Below are 17,157 nucleotides of genomic sequence, written 5' to 3' on the forward strand. Positions count from 1 at the left end.
TTATTTGGATAATTTAATATCATGTTACTGGTCAACATATTTTTTTTTTGTTTTCTCTGTTCCCTCCTTTCACAGACATACAGAGGACAGGAATGGGCTGAATAATTATATTTAAGCACCCCAAAATTTCATAAATAAAGCTAAAAGGATACTTTGCATTTTGACATTTTGAATCTGTATTTTTTCCTTCACCAATTTCCTGACATGTGGGGAAAGGTTTCTGTATTAGCTTTTTAGTGAAGTGCTTGTTAGAGTGATTTGCATTTCTCATTGAAGCCAGTGGGCACTGGCATCAGCAGTACAACCCATTAGTTTCAATGAGCAACCATTGCCTATAAGTCATTTCTCTTGTACAGTAGCTTATAATCATATTGCCAGAGTTTCTTCGCATAGTGTGATAAGTATTTGGAAAAGAAAAAATAACTCAGTTTCAAAATGTCAAAATATCCCTTCAATCATTTTCCATCAAACATTGATAAGACATGAACACAGACAAACAACATATTAGAAGGTTTATATCTCAGCAGGAGACAGCACTGGGAATTTCAGCTCAGGTTCAACATCCAACTCAGCCTGATATTTAATGCAGTCAGCCAGGATTCAAAGGAAAACAAATTCCTTTAACATTATTTGAAACTGAATGGGTGATTTCTTCAGATATAAAGATTTTATATAATTCTATTTATTGTTTATTATTTATTATTTATGGATTTATTGATCTATGTAAATACCTTGACCACCAGTGTGGGATCCTGCAGCCAAGGATAATAACACATTTTAATGCAATTAGGATGGCTAGTTTACCAACAATTGACTAATGCTCTTTGTTAACTACTGTCAGGCATTAAACCTCCAGTTGAGCTGCTCAGCAAGCAGCATTAGGTTGTACTGGTCAGTTCCCATCTGTGAACATGGAGCTGAATGAATGAAGCAGGGTTGTGGGGAAAAAGGCATGCATGCTCAGCAAAACCTCCCTGAATAAATAGTTTCAAATAAATGGTTTCTACCACTCATGCCATTTTGTGCCACCAACTGACCTGAAACAACAACAAATGCTTACCCAAAAGGCTCAAAGTGGCTTGATGAAATTAAATCTTGTACCTATGTTCATGATACCCACTATTTATATCCATATTGATGAAGTCCCAGTTACCAATCCCCATTCCTGGTGGAGGCAGTACTATTCGTCTTGATTGCCTCAAAAAGTTGTCCATGTATCATTACCTCACAGAGACATAGACATCAGACAAAAGCCTATCAAACCCTTTAAAAAAAAAAATTCACCTCAACTTTACTCTGTCACCTTGGGACCCCCATTAAATCATACAAGCACTGGTATTATGTGAGGACCCACCAGAAACAGGCCAATGACACATTGGGTTCTAACCCATGGTTTAAGAAGTCCATGGATGAATTCCATGAAAAAACATCAAATGAGGGACATTTCCAAAACTACAAAAAAATATTTTAGATGGTCTCTTCAAAAACAGGCAGATTCAAGAACACTGCTATAATAAACTAGTGTATATTAACCAGTGAGACTGTTCCTTCCATCACTCTGTCTGGCTCGGTCTGTGTTCAAACAGATGAAAGGCAGGCTGAGTAACAGAGCAATACTACATCTTACACTGTCTCTTCTGATTCTTCCTGTTTTTTTATCCTATCTTTTCCCTCCCTTCTACCCTCCCTTTTCCTCATCTCCTCCCCTCACTCCTTTTTCGCTACGTTGATTTGACATTTAGATAAAGGAAAGCGGATTGATTCAAATCCTCTCTCCTCTCCCTGTAGTTTTCTACTGAAGTCTACCAACCCCAGTGGACTGAAAGTGATGCATTGACATGTTTTAGTCTAATAATTTTCCTCACCAGCCACTTATTAGAGTCTGTGGATAGTAGATGCAGGGACTTTGACATAGTTTAAGGTTTAGTGGATTGACATCCCTGTTTGCTCAGTAAAAAACAACTTGTTTGAATTCCTCATCAAAACCAATGAAGGCAGCGACAAGTTGAAGAGCATTAACAAACTAGCTTGCAAGTAGCATTAATCTTTTGTTTTAAAAAGGAATGCGAAATATGCTTGCAAGCACTTTTAGGGTAGTTCAAGGACAAATGCTGAAACATTTATTTCAATGTGGCAAGTGCCACATGAAAGAAGGCAACTTAAAATTCATAATGTCAAAGCATCACAACAGTACATGAAAAACATTTCAAAAGAAAAACATTTCTCTGTGCCATGAGTCTTAGTGATCAAATTTCTTAAAATCCTCACACACTAAGGAGAGAGGAGATGTGGAGGCTGAGGAGGGATCAGGCAAACAAAGACACAAGGAAGATCCACTAGGTCAGTCCTGTAGTGTGTTTCCTATTGGGCTGGTCTGGGTTTGGTTCTGATGTTTCTTCTTGTAGCTGGGCCAGCGACACACCGGGCAGCAGTGTCTGCCTGCTGCCAGCCACACCACAATACACTGCTGGTGGAAGGCGTGGCCACAGGGCAGACCCATCAGCAGCTCCTCACTGACAAAGTTCTCCAGACAAACCACACACTCTGAACAATGCAGCATGCCACGAGGCCACATGGACCAATCGCACTGCTGATGTTGGCAGACGGGCTCGGGTTTCTGCCCGTCATCCTTCTGCATCCTTGCTGGTGATGATGACCTTCCGTTTCCATGACGACAGCAGAGGGACGTTGAAGCGGCATCAGAAACACAGAGGCAGCTGGTGCCGGGGTTCAGTCTGTTATCTTTTGTTTCCAAGTCGCAGCAGACAGACAGCTGGGTGCCACTGTCCAGACTGCTGTGGCTCTGTTCTGCTTTTCCACTTATTTGGTTTGATGGTGAACTGTTGTGGTTTCTACTGCTCTGTGTTGACCTGCTGGGGTCTAGGAGAGGTGAATCACTCTGCTTTCCACTCTCTGTGGCTGATTCAGATCTATCCGTGTCTCTATCTGTCTCTTCCCCTGACTCCTCCCCTCTCTGGTGATCGACAGCTCTGAACCTCCAGGTGGGCAGGGCTTTGATGTAGTCCACGTTCACTAAGGGGCGGAGCCAAAGATCAGGAAAAGCCAAACGCTCAAATAGGAAGTTAGGATCATCCTCCCAATCCGATTGGTCAGTCGGGACGTGCTGCAGCGATGCGATTGGATGGAGCAGGTAGGAAGTGTACCAATCCCACAGACTGGCCAGCCATTCCAGGTTGGTGGTGCTGTCCTCTTGGCTCCTGGCGGCACAGCGGCGTTTCTTCTCAAAGTAGTCGACCAGCAGGCCGTGGGCCAGGTAGGTGGACAGGAAGAGAGCTGGGTGGGAGGAGTAGAAGGTCCAGTCAGCTCTCACCAGGCTGGCCAATGACGTGGTGTCAGCATAACGCAGCAGCTTCAGACTGTAGACATACAGGCTGTCCAGGTAGGGCAGCTGGAGGAGGGCCTGGGGAGGGATCAAGTTTTACTTAAAGGTTTACTGGGAACACTTTACAATAAGATTACACTTTACAATTAAGGGTTAGTTAATGCTTAATAAGAATTAACTAACCTTTAATTAACAGGGTTAGGGTTATGTGTCTGGTAATCATTTACTAATGGTGTTCATGTTAACGAAGGTATTAATTTATACATTATTTAATAGTCATCTTTATAAACTATTAATGTATACATTAATACCTTCGTTAACATGAACACCATTAGTAAATTACACATTAGTTAACTGTTTATTAAGGGTTATTTAATGCTTATTAAGCATTAACTAACCCTTAAGTTAGTGACCCTTATTGTGAAGTGTTACTGGTTTACTTTACTTGAAGTGTCACTTATAAGGCATTATAAGGCACATTGTGAGTACATGATAATTATAATCAGAACATGGTATAATATAACACTGTAGGAAATTTAAGGGGTTGAATACTTTATGGGACAACTGTATAGTAAATAATATATGAAACTGAATGTAATTTTCTGATGTCTGATGATATTGTAAATCTACACTTCTAATGGGATTATAATCGACTTCAAGTAAGGCGTTTCTTGGATTCCCTTCAACATTCAAATGAAAAATTGTTGGCATGAAAGTTCCAACTACCAAAATATCCAACAAAGAAATAATTGAGAATTTATTATTAATGTTATTAACCAGAAACTGTACTCATGTCCACATTCAAAATAGGGCTGAACGATTTTGAAAAAATATGTAATTGCGATTATTTTGACCGATATTGCAATTGCGATATGATTTGCGATATAAGAGGGAATGGTAATTTTTACATCATTATTCTCATTTTCATTGAAAAACGTATTAAAATGATTATGGTGTGATTTTTGCAGGGATCTGTACCAAACAAAGATGTTTTCTTAAGTCTCGCCTTTAACGAATATTGCGCCTCCTGCGATTTGAAAATTGTAGTAGGCCATATTGCAATTTCGATAAAATTTTGATTCATTGTTCAGCCCTAATTCAAAATCAACCTTGGTATAGTCACTGTCTTCGCCCTCTAGTTTCCAGGTTTTGGAGGGACTTGTGAAGAACTTCTGGTGTAGATGATTCCCTACCAGAATAGGAAGCCAGGAGACCAGCAGTAAGGAGTTGTAGGTTCCCAGTGTTCGGATCAGAACTACAAACCGCTTCACCGTCGCACCCTGCCAATCAAAATAAATCAATATTTTGTAAAAAAATAATTGAGCAAAAATGACATTCATTCTCCATTTCTCTCTCTTTCCCCATCTCTCTCTATGTATATATTATTACAACTGTATATTTCAAAATAAAGAACTTGCAGGCTCTCTTTGGCCACACAAGATGTCATTATGAATTGAAAGCGAGCCCATGCCACTAAGATGGCGTTAAAAAGGTCATAAAACACAGGGTAAAACCAAGTCTGCTGTCATCTTACATACAGTAAGTGATACCAGTAAGGAGGCATTTTAAAATTTTGACGTTTAATTGTTGCACCCCATCTGGCCGACTGGGAATTTTTCCATATGACATGCTGCCACCATCTCCAGCACTGAGGTATCTTATGAAAAAACGAGAAAACACTTTTGGAAGCAGTGTTAATTTTGACAAGAATTTTAAATTTAGTTTTAGTCACTTACTGAAAATTGTAGTTGGTTTAAAGTCACATTTTAGTCTTTTTTTTTTGTTTTGTTTTAGTCAAGAGTTAGTTGGTGGAACTCAGTTTTAATTTGAGTCTAATTTTAGTCAGTTTTAATTTGAGTCTAATTTTAGTCATAATTTTCTCCGACAGTTTCATGATACTGTAATGGATTTTGCTGAAGGATATTTCTCCTGGCTGTAAAAATTCCAATGAAAAGTAAGCATACCTTGAACTATGTGTTGAATGTGTTACTGACTTACCATACTTCTTTCATATATCATATAAAAATGAATGCCTAAAGTTTGCTAGAAAAAGTGCAAACACAATCCTTTTTTTCCCCCACTGATTCGCTCCTAATTGCTCTGTGCGCTCTCTCTCTCTCGCTCTCTCTCTCTCTTTGTATCTCGCTCTCTCTCTCTGTCGCACGCTCACCAGGGACAGTGAGAATTTGACTTGCGCTTGCAGATAAATGATTGGTTAAAAAGGAAATCAACCAATATTTTTTTTTCCGTTTACGTTGTCGTTACAATTTATGTAACTTATCGTCAAAATTTCCGTTGAGAAAATTAACACTGTTTGGGAGATGACCTTGAAGCTGTGACAAGAAGAAAGCAGATGGGGAAAGCAGGAAGTGACCTGTGTAATGAAGAGGTCCATCCAGGCCAGCAGATTGACCAGAACCAGACTGAGGACAAACAGGTCGTTGACCTCCGGCTGGACCGAACGCAGGAAAGTATCCATGGCAGCCAGAGACAGGAACTCCCCAGTGCTGTAGAGAGGAGGGGAGAGAAGAGGAGAGGAGGAGTTGAGAGGAGGAGACGTGGAGATAGGGGACGAGCGGACGAGAGGATGAAAGAAGAGGAAAAGTGGAGAGATAGAGAGGGGAGAGGTAGAAAGGGGGGAAGAAGAAAGGAGAGGAGAGGAAAAGAGAGGGGGAGAGGAGTAGACAGGAGGAAAGGAGAGGATGTGGCATTCTAAACTGTCATTTGAAGTATTCATGAAGTAGTTTAAAGCAGTGGTTCTCAACGTGGGGACCGGGGACCACCAGGGGTCCTTGGGGGGGGGGTTCCAGGGGGTCCCCAGCAAATTGATGAATCGTTAAACTTCACCATTATTTCATTTACAAGAAGTTAACACAATTAGAGAATGTAGAAGAATGACTGTTTTGATCATAGTTTCTCTGTTATCTCTCTACCTACAATACAGATAGTCATGGAATTCTGGACAAAATCATATCTGACAATAATATTCTCAGATTTGGGTCCGAGAGACAAAATCTCATCAAATGGGGGTCCGTGGCCCTAATGTGGACTAAATTAGGGGTCCTTGATATGAGAATCACTGGTTTAAAGAGTTCAGTAAAAGTTGAATTTGTTATTTATACAGAATTTAAATTAAGAATATTTCATAATTATATCATCACCTGTTGCCATATCGATAGATCCCCTCAGGCATCTTAAGGATGTAGGCGGGGCTCTGTGTCACGCCAATCTCTGACAGGCTGCTGTGGTTGTCCCAGTGACGTACATCCACGAAGATAAACTCAATTCGCCCAGTGAATTTGACGGACAGTGCGGAGAAAAAGGTGGGAGGCTGGGACAGACGGGCGAATAGGAACATTTTCACCGGGTGGGTGGGGTCAGGGCGCCACTCCTCTGCAAGCTGGTCGGACCGACGCATGGTTTTGATTCGCTGCGCTACGTGTGAGGTCATCCAGCGGAAGATGTGTTCGGTTTCGATGCGGTGGCCGTCATATTCTTTCAGCATGACTTTGCCCTTAGAGGCTGAAGTTTGAGGAACAGACATGATGAGAGTAGAACGCTGCCAGCCACGCTTCACACACGACCTGGAGGGAACATAACCGACAAGTCAGTCAATATATACAGCACTAATTCATTACAATAGTATACATAAAACCCAGGCCTGCTTGGCACAGCAGCACCATAAGATAGCTGAATGGTCTAGTCCAATGGCCAGTGGATGAAGACGTCAGTTTCCTGCAAATGGCCCCAGTGAAAGCAATCCTAATTTACACAATTACACTTCGTTGAAATACAGCGATTCTGTTTCATACACACTATTGTAGGTCCTGATTAACCTTTTTTTAAACACGTGATGTTAAACCCAGTGGAAACTTTATTAGGTACACCTCTCTGTTTACACAAACAACTCAATCCTCCACACAGTGTGTCATGTGTAAATATAGTAGAAGTACAAAACATGCAGAAATATTGTTCAAATAAATATTAGAATGGACAAGAAGCTGATCTACGTCACTATGAATGCGAAAACCACCTGTTGATGAGAGAAGTGGGAATGGCAAGACTGGTTCAAGCTAACAGCAAAAAGCAGCTCAGTTAGTGCTGCGCGATATGGCCAAAAAATAAACAATTTTACAATATTCACAATATTTTTTGGCTAATTATTGATATGACTTGATATTTCTTGTATTGAAATTAATTTGTAAATAATAGCCCCATATAAAACTGAATCAGACCAAATGAATTTATATTGTAAACGAGAATGTTTATTCAACCCTTGTGTTATGTTCAGTTTCTGGACCTTTTGGTAAGGTTTGCTGGGTCAAATTGACCCAGGACATTATTTGGATTTTAAAGCAATACAGAATACATTTTTATGCTCTTGCTCTTTTTATTCTCGTGAACGCAATATCTCAGTAATGCCTGGAGGGAATTTCTTCAAATTTGGCACAAACGTCCACTTGGTCTCAAGGATGAACTGATTAGATTTTGGTGGTCAAAGGTCAAAGGTCAAGGTCACTGTGACCTCAAGTCCGTCCCATTCTCATGAACGCGATATCTCAGGAACGCCTGGAGGGAATTTCATTACATCTGGCACAAACGTCCACTTGGACTCAAGGATTAACTGATTAGAATTTGGTGGTCAAAGGTCAAGGTCACTGTGATCTCACAAAAGACGTTTTTGGCCATAACTCAAGAATTCATACGCTAATTATGACAAAATTTCACACAAATGTCTAATTGGATAAAATTATGAAGTGATGACATTTATATCCAAAACTTCAAAGGTCAACTTCACTGTGACATCATAATGTTTTGCTTACCACTGTAGCTGAGAAAACGATCTTGGGTCATTCTACAAAAACGGTGGAAGTGCTGTCACTTACTTTTGCAGACACCAAAATCCTTTAAGTTGACCTAATAATCACATTAATTATATATGTTCAATAAATAAAGACTGTCCTTGCAATGATAAAACAAAGTTTATTGGCGGAGGCATACAACCGTGAGGCGGTTATTTCTAGTTTTTGGGAAATACTTAACATATACTGTCTTTAACTCATTTCAAAATAAAAATAACATATGGGGTTAATGTTTGCCATTTACCTCTGCTAGATCACATTTAGCAATTAAGTGCCATTCGTTTTTCGTGATAAACCTGTGATTTATGTAAACTAGAAATAACCGCCTTGCGGTTGTATGCCTCTGCCAATAAACTTTGTTTTATCATTGCAAGGTCTTTATTAGTCTTTATTTATGTCCTGCACCGCCAGCTATCCCATCATACTCCATGTAAGCAGTTTGCCACTTCCCAGTGAAAATGAATGGAGGTGGTGTGGCTACCTAGCAAAACTGCTTGCAGTGTTGTTTTATGGTGAGAAGACATAATTTAGGAATTTGGTTCCCCCTTTAATGAAGACTAACTTAGGGCAAGTAGCGTAAGTAAGTAAGTAAAGTAACTAGTTAGTTTCAAAAGTAACTTTCCCCAACACTGGCCATAACTCATTGACCGTTTGTCCAGTCTTCACAAAACTTGGTGCATACGTTGGGTAGTTACAGTAAAATGTCATCAAAAGTATTCTGAAATGACACATAAGTAGATTCCATGATAACAGTGGCTCTTTGTCTTTAGAACTGATTATGGTCTTTTGACCACCATGTAAATAAATTTTGGCATTTTTTTCATCAGTTGGCCTCTTTTTGGTTTTTTACCTTTATAGTGTGCAAATTCTTATAAAAATGTTTTTTTTGAATTGACGAGGCTGAGAAATTTTTTGTTTGTTTGGACTTGACAAAAAGAGCGGAGACATTCTCAAGTACCTATACGATAACAGCAAAATATGTTCTTGGACAATAACAAGCAAAGACCTCTAAAATGCATGAGCTTTTCAAGCCATGCACTCGTAAAGTCATAATGTGAGCAACACAACAGCGGTGTTACTCCCTCACTGGCTCAATAGGTATGTTGTGACAATTACACTCTGGCGAGTTTGGTAGAAGTAGGCGGGGACTGTCCTTTCCAAAACACAGAGGCTTCTTTATTAACAAAAAGTAAGGGGAGGGGACGTGGAGGAGGAGACTAACTCAGTTTCTTCCCGGACTGAGGTTGTCGTGCAGGGGGAATCACTGGCAGGGCGGCACCTGGGGAACACACAGAGAGGTCGGTGAGGGACAGGGAGAGGGAAGTCCGGTGTCCAGCTTGGCGTCTGTTCTGCTTCCAGCCGCTTCTCGTCGGTGTGTGGCATCTTTGTCTCCATCAGGATCGCCCACTGTCTTCAGTAATGCAGGAGCAGTGAGAGACAGGTCCACAGTCGCCAGTATCAGCATATACTAATTACGGTCTCTTTCTTGCCTGTTTGCTTACCCCCGTGAGTTCCGATGTTTCCTCTCACACACCACTGCTCTGACTCTAGAGGAGTCTGGCTCGCCTCCATCTTGCAAGGAGATGATTGTTAATTGGGCCCAAGCTGTGTTCTCTCCAAGTCTGCAGTAACTGCAGATGGAGGTACCGGCCCTCGCATACCTGGCCGAGCCTCCACTCGGGCTGGCGCTGTCCACGGTGCTGACGGTCCCCTCTAGAGTCAGTTGTGTGTCTCCCTGCTGCTGAGGCTCCACAATGTCAACTGCCTTTGGAGACAAGGGTTGTGAGTTCCAGTTCAGTTCAGTTCAGTTCCATGAACAACACTAACTTTGAAGCCTGGGTCAACCAGGGCACTGAAAACGCCAGCAGGTCCATATTGTGTGTTGTAATGGTATAGGAAGTACAATGCCTTCTACAAGAACTGCAGAAGTGCCTTCTTATGTCACTGCTACTCAAACAATTTTAAGAAGCAATTTTACGTTTTGTCCAGTAACTTCTTCTTTCCATCCATCCACCTGTCCATCCATCCATATAATCAATTACTTCATGAATAGGCTACTCATAGAGCAAGCAACTGTAGGCCGGTTAAGTCTCATTATGATGACTTTCATACTTTTTGATTTATAAAATATTTTTACATTAATGTTATTCACCTCCATTGTACCTTGAGTTGCTCAAATGACAAATAGTTGGCGATTGAGATTGAATTGTACTGCTAAAGTGGGAAAAGGTGCTTATATTCCCATAAAATGAACATCATTGTGTCCAAGTCAGCCTTACTGCATAGGATAGGAGACCTGCCAAGTCTCGAGACTTTGTCACATGAGGGCACTATTCTCTGCAAGCTCATAATAATAGCATTAATATCATGGTCAACTAAACATAATGGGCCTCATGCAAGAACATTTTCGTATTCTTATCTTAAATTTCTCGTACTTTTTTCGTGAGGTGGACTCGTACGAGTGTGCCACGTCAGATTCACCAAACGCTTGTATCTTCAGAAAACAGTCGTAAATGACCTGCGTAAACATGATGAATTCCACCTGTTCTAAATGAATGCGCGTTCATGAGAATTGTGAGAATTTGCATAATTGACGCCCCAATAATGCCACATAAGGTTAGGGGCCCATATGTCGGGAAGCTTCATTCATAAAAATGACACGGAAGACTAAGGAGAAGTCAGCCAGCTCTGAGACTGAAGTCAGAAATAAGTCAACCAAAGCATATATTATTTAATATAATTCAATAGTGGCATCAAAGGCCCTGCTAAAGCCAAGGAATGGGAGAAAATAACTTGTGCTGTTAATGCAGTGTGGTCTGTTGTGCGTTCCCTTACGAAAAACAACTATAGTATTCCTATACATTTTAGATGAATACTAAATAAATATCCCAACAAAGCTTTAATTCCCTATAGGAATATTATAGTGATACTACAGAAGACAAAAATATCATGATAAGGACACTATAAACTCACTATTGAGTACAGACACTCTAAGTCCATATCGGAGTATTATAGGAATATTATAGGGCTATAGTGATTTGTCGTTAGGGCACCATCACAAAAAAAAAAAGAAATGGCTTGACATTAAATTAGATGCAAAAAGCAAGGCGATCCATGACTGCAACAAGAGGGGGCCAGGAGGAATTCTCCATTACACAGACAGATGAAAGAATAGGCCTATACCTGCCATAATTGGCGATATAGCAGTGTCATGGTGTGGACATGACACTGCACCTCAACCTGGTAAGACCTAAAGCCATTTCTCTTTTTAAAGTTTAGATTCACTTGCACCCACATTAACGTTATCAACTGGAGCAAAATAGCCTAGAAATCAGATTTATCTCCCTCTATAATGTATTTCCCCCAATACAATCTAATCTTGCCTTTGTCTCATCTGAGTGTTTGTCAAATAACCTGCAAATTAGTGTTTTTTGTTTTGTCTTTGTATTGAGCGCACAGGCTACTATGTAACCCACATGGATACTTATGAGATTTTATGCGGCTCTGGTAAAATAAATTACGCACTACCTTCTTTTGAAAAAGCCATCAGTGCTCCCTTGCTATTTTCCCTGTTGCTGTAACCACTGTACTGGTTAATCTCAACATTTTTTTTACTTTACAGTGTCATTTATATATTCAAACTCAACATTTCTTCAAAGTGACAGAGATACAATCCATTAGTCAACAGCAAAGTTGTTGGTTTTTTTTGCTTTGGAGAACGGCAGGTTGATTGTACGTGACTCGTACGACAGGTCTGGACTACTCGTACATTTTGTTTGTACCTAAGAGAAAACTGCAAATTGGTGAATGCGGCAAGTTCTCTTAAATCGCTCGTACGAGCCCCCATTCATTGCTACATGCGGCTATATTTATTATTATTACTATTATTTTATTTGTGATTCAAACCCATAGGGCTGAAACCCTATTGTTTTTGTGCTGGTTTATTATTAGGGGTCAAGCACCACAGGTGCTGGGGCCTTTTTGTTTGGCTTCTGCTTCTTCTGCCCTAAAAGGATCTGGATCTAAGAAACCATAAGATCTACAGCAACCAAACTTGGCAGTGAAGTCCAAAGTTTCACCCGCTACTTAGGCAACAAAAACTACATCAATTGACCGCATGGTGCTGCTATAACAAACAACTATACGTTTTGGCCTATAACTTCTATAACTTACATTTTGAATTTTGTACACATTTTTCTCTACTCCTACAAATTTGATCCCACCTTCACCAAATTTGGTGCACAGCATATCTGGTCTGCACCGAATATAAGTTATGAAATGGATTTTTGATACTCCACACCGTTTGGCCACAATTGGTTGCCAAAGTTCAGAAAAATGTTGTGGCCGTGGCCTATTTTACAAAAACTTCTATAACTCATTGAATGCTTGGTGCTATCGTAATGTAAAATTTTGTGGACATGTGAGCCAACCTGCAAAATTTGGGGGCATTTTGCCAATAGGAGGTGCTATAGTAACCTAATAACACATAGGCCATAAGTGTGATTCATTTGAAATATTGCACACATGTTGTCACATCTTCAAACAACTGCCCAACACTGTCTGACAGGATGTAGTCATACACCAAAAACCATGGCCGCCGTCTGCTAATCAGCAGCAATTAGACAAGGTTAGCAATGATCCATCAACACAAAATTTTATGGGTATGTGCAACTATGGATCTTGAAGTACTGTGTAAAATTTGGAAGGAAAACTGAGCGTATGGTAAATCGAAATGTGTTTAAATTATGTATGTAAAAAGACGGAAAATATGACAAATCAATCAACAGCCTAATTAAATGATATCAGTGTGACCTATAAAACTTGTTGGCACCGCGGTTGGCATTTATACAGACATTTCTCCCATTTACACAGAACCAACAGGCCTACCGGGTCAGGTCGGATCATGAACTGGTCTGTATATTTCAAAGAAACTCTCAAGGACTTGGTTACCATGGCAATTGCGAATGCGTTTGCCCACATTGAATAATTCCCAGTTCTGCTCCGGCAGATGGAGAGGTTGGGTCAATACCGGAATAACTAGTTCTCCTTTTTACCGCACACATAATTTTTATTTTCGGCTTTATGGCGTTAAATTCTCTGTGCAAAGACGGCTCCAAAAGGGACAAAAAATGACCATAAAATTACTCCAAACAGCATAATCCCATTGTTCTGAAGCGGAACAATCCGGTGTTGTTTCCCTCCTCAACACCAGCCATACCGGTTATACCGCCTGTCGCCACTAGGGGGTCTAAGCGCTATCAAAGACACGCAGCCGAGTGGGAGAAGTGTGTGTCACTGCTAGATTCACAAGCTAGCGGCAGCCCCCCAAACGCATTAGCGGCATCATTTTTTTTATTTTTTAAAATTTGTTAAGTTAGGTTTACACTTTATTGATCCTCATGGGGAAATTCATCCTTTGCAATTTGCAAAAACCCATACTAACTACTAGGAGCAGTGGGCAGCCACGGAGCAGCACTCAGGGAACAATTCCAGTTCTAAAGCCACTTCCTACACAAAAGAGCCTTCAAGAAGTGTTTGTTTGCTATTCTTAAACATCTTGTTTGTTGATATTGTTAAAATAAAAAAAAACTTATTTGAATACTGCCTTTGTCTTTTTTTTTTAATTAAAATCGTAAAAATCGGGTGTAGGTGTGAAGAAATCTGAGATTTTATTTTTAGGCCATATCGCCCAGACCTAATTTGTTGTATCATTGCATTTGATTTATACTGTTTATTGCTATTTAAATTTACTCTAGACTATTCCGGTGAATGTTGTATGGAAACCCTGATAGCCAGAGATACTAAACAGTATAGCTACCGCGGTAGAAATTGTAGAACCAAATCTCTACCAGTTGCTAAATTTCTACCGTCACACGGTATATACCGTTATACCGCTCAGCCCTATTCCAACAAAAAGTTTGGCCCTTGTAAATACCTGAACAGTGTGGCTGCAATTAAATAATAAATCTGACAAAAGTCTAGCTAACATAACTAATCAAAAGTGTCCAAACTTCACAAGACTTGTCTGTGTGTGCCTCCTCTGGATCCAACTTTAAGGGGCAGCTGAACCATTTGCAGATACCCACTGTAGGAATGCTAAATGATAACACTTAAGATAGAAGATCGGACAAAATTTACTTCCTACTTTTGACTTCAAAATGGTTTTCCCCCCACAATTGTCAACTATGCATTATACTGTTAAATCAAAAACATATTTTTCCCATCCCTATTTGAAAAGATAGAAACATCAAAGATGATAGGCTCTCAGGGACTCACTCAGTCAAAGCCACAAAATAGCGAACTTGCCCCCAAATGCTCCCCTTGTCTCCGAGTGTGCTGGTGGGTTAGGATGATGTGATCTAGCAGAACACATGGTCCTGGAGTATAAAGCTAGCAGTAGTACAAAACACAATGACTGTGCTGTGGGTTACTTCAAATAAATTAATCTGACAAACTAAAAATCCACTGTAGCTATATGGTTCGAGGATAGAACTAAGATTAATGCACTAATTATCAAAGTATTCCTTAAACAAACATTATAATATATAGGCCTAATAATGTGTTTTATCAAATACTGTGTTTTATCAAAACTAATTCTAATATGTCCACTTTACTAATACTAATTACTAATGTTTGCTCTAGTCTACTTGAAACATACTTTACTTCCCTGGCATTGTCCGCCAGTTTCTGCTTTAGTACCTGAATTTCCCCAAGGGGATCAATAATGTGCCATCTTATCTTAGTCTGCATGGAGTGAAAAATGGTACTTTTAAGGAGAGGAGTAACTCTCATTCCCACCTGTAGTCGTTGGAGCAGTTGAAGGTTCCAGTTCGGATCCCAAACTGAGACACTTTCTGGACCATCTTCCCCCAGTTAGACTGACTGAGCAGAGCCTCCCGGTTCTGGGCGATTACCTAGAGAGACAGACAAGGAAATGAGATCCAGAGAGACAGACATGGTGAGAGAGGCTAGTGGTTGCAGTTGCTTGGCTATATGAGGTTGCTGCTAGCTAACCCTTAAGCCAAAAACAACAGCAGGTCAACTGGGCTGCTTCATCTCATGCAACAATTTGGTGTTTTGGAGTCACTGTTACTACCTTAGCGATTTTGTCACTAGATTTAGCAATTTTTCAGACTGCCTGGCCTTTGCAAAAGTGAATAAAGACATATCTAATTACTTCAGATCATTTCAGATCACTGGGGAAAATGTTTATGTATTGACTCCCAAAGCATTTGGCAACAAATTTGTGTGGCTGAGGCTGATGCGCGTACATTTGTACTACTTGCTTGTCCAATCCAAAAGAGGTTTGATGATAACCAGCGCTTCCAAAGCACAGTGTAGCCCCCTCCCTTCACTATGGAAAATATAGGAGATAATGAGGTAACTATTGGACTTGAATTATGCTGCACAAGCTGACAGACATTTTATGCTTTATTTGGAGCTGTAGAAAAGTGTCCCGGTTAACTTCAATAGTTTGGGAGAAGGCTGAGATGGAACTACGGGTGCTAAAGGCTCATTTGCAGTTCTGCGTCAAAGTGTCGCCACAGCTACAGCGGTGCGAGCATAATAGCATTGGCGATTCTGTGAGTACAGCACTGAAACACTACATGGCAGTGTTGTGCTATGCTTTGTTAGCGTGGAAGTAATAACAGAAGTAGTAGTGCATAAATTCTCTGAAACCCATGTTCTACGATATTTCTCACCACTTATTCAGTGACATCTGGTAATCTTAATAATTTGGGGATGAGGTGACCTACATATTTGCGAACCTCCTCAGCCAGTCTCTCGTCGATCTGCTCCATGTTGTCTTAACTATCGCCAGATATCAACTGTCTAGCCTGAAGGTAGGAGGAAATACAAAGCAACCAAAGCGGGCCAATTACAGTTCTTGCGGTCTTGGATCGTCCTACGCGCAGTTACATTTTTGGGGAGGTGCACGAAACCTAGGGCTGGGCGATATGGACCAAAAATCATATCTCTGTATTTTTAGGCTGAATGGCGATACACGATATATATCTCGGTATTTTCTACGAAGTGGGCTAAATGTTCAGTTGTAAGGGGTGGGCGATATGGACAAAATCAAATATCACAATATTTTTGACCAAATACCTCGATATCGATATTGCGACAATATTGTAGGGATGACTATTGGTGCTTTCACAAAATATTTACACAATGAGATTTTTGATAAATAATCATCAGTAATGTGGATATAATGACTAAGTGGGTAAAGGCAAATAATAGAACAGCTAGAACAGTCTGGTAAGTTCAGAAAATTACATCACTTTACTGTAATGCAGCCTTTAAAACCAGGAAAAGACAACACTTATGCCATATCACGGTATTACGATATCCAAAATCTAAGACAATATCTAGTCTCATATCACAATATCGATATAATATCGATATATTGCCCAGCCCTAACGAAACCTACTGCGCTAACCTCTGTACCAGCACCATAAACATCTACAGCGCAGCTACAGGGACACTTCGACGCAAAACCATAAATCATCCTTTAGTTGCTATGTGTTTCGACATGGGGATGAGTAGAAAATGACTGAATTTTCATTTTTGGGGTGAACTATTCCTTCAAGCTAACTTTAAAGACATAATATCAGCATACCCTGTTTAAAATGTTGGTCATGAGCTCTATTGGCAAGTAAGTCCGTTTAATAAGTTTGTTCATGACAATTATTTCCTTCATGCTATTGCCATGACTTTACACAGCCTTCCTCCATACAATTACTGTTGTACTTCATTAACCTACGAGTAAGCTGATAGAAATGACTATTCAAACACAATACAAATTTAATTGAGTTTATTTACACTTGCATAATAAACAGAAATGTTCGATAGTGTGTGTGTGTCATTTATTTAGGTAGATCATCTACTACTTGACCAAACTTGAACAATACATTTCCTGCTGGTAATGCTTATTGGGGCTGGTGGTTC

At 40.1% G+C, this 17,157-nt stretch overlaps 1 protein-coding gene across 5 annotated transcripts in view; it reads right to left on the reverse strand.

The window, feature by feature from the left end:
• rnf103 (ring finger protein 103) overlaps nt 1–17,157 on the reverse strand; it is a 31,982-nt gene continuing 14,825 nt past the window's right edge. Inside the window, exons 3-8 of one of the 5 annotated variants that reach the window (XM_071530276.1) lie at nt 15,004–15,119; nt 6,505–6,927; nt 5,718–5,850; nt 4,537–4,623; nt 2,899–3,421; nt 1–2,742 (exon numbers count right to left, since the gene is read on the reverse strand). In XM_071530276.1, coding sequence (XP_071386377.1) covers nt 2,342–2,742; nt 2,899–3,421; nt 4,537–4,623; nt 5,718–5,850; nt 6,505–6,927; nt 15,004–15,119 — 1,683 coding nt within the window. In that variant the 3' untranslated portion in view covers nt 1–2,341. Of the gene's footprint in view, nt 3,422–4,536; nt 4,624–5,717; nt 5,851–6,504; nt 6,928–15,003; nt 15,120–17,157 lie in introns of all 5 variants that reach the window. The other 4 variants (XM_071530274.1, XM_071530277.1, XM_071530278.1 and 1 more) reach the window with 4 other exon arrangements.

This window comes from Centroberyx affinis, unplaced genomic scaffold (assembly GCF_046629955.1).
Source record: "Centroberyx affinis isolate AG114_WGS23_722 - 3 ecotype Tasmania unplaced genomic scaffold, CSIRO-AGI_Caff_v1 ptg001908l_1, whole genome shotgun sequence".
Lineage (NCBI taxonomy): Eukaryota > Metazoa > Chordata > Actinopteri > Beryciformes > Berycidae > Centroberyx > Centroberyx affinis.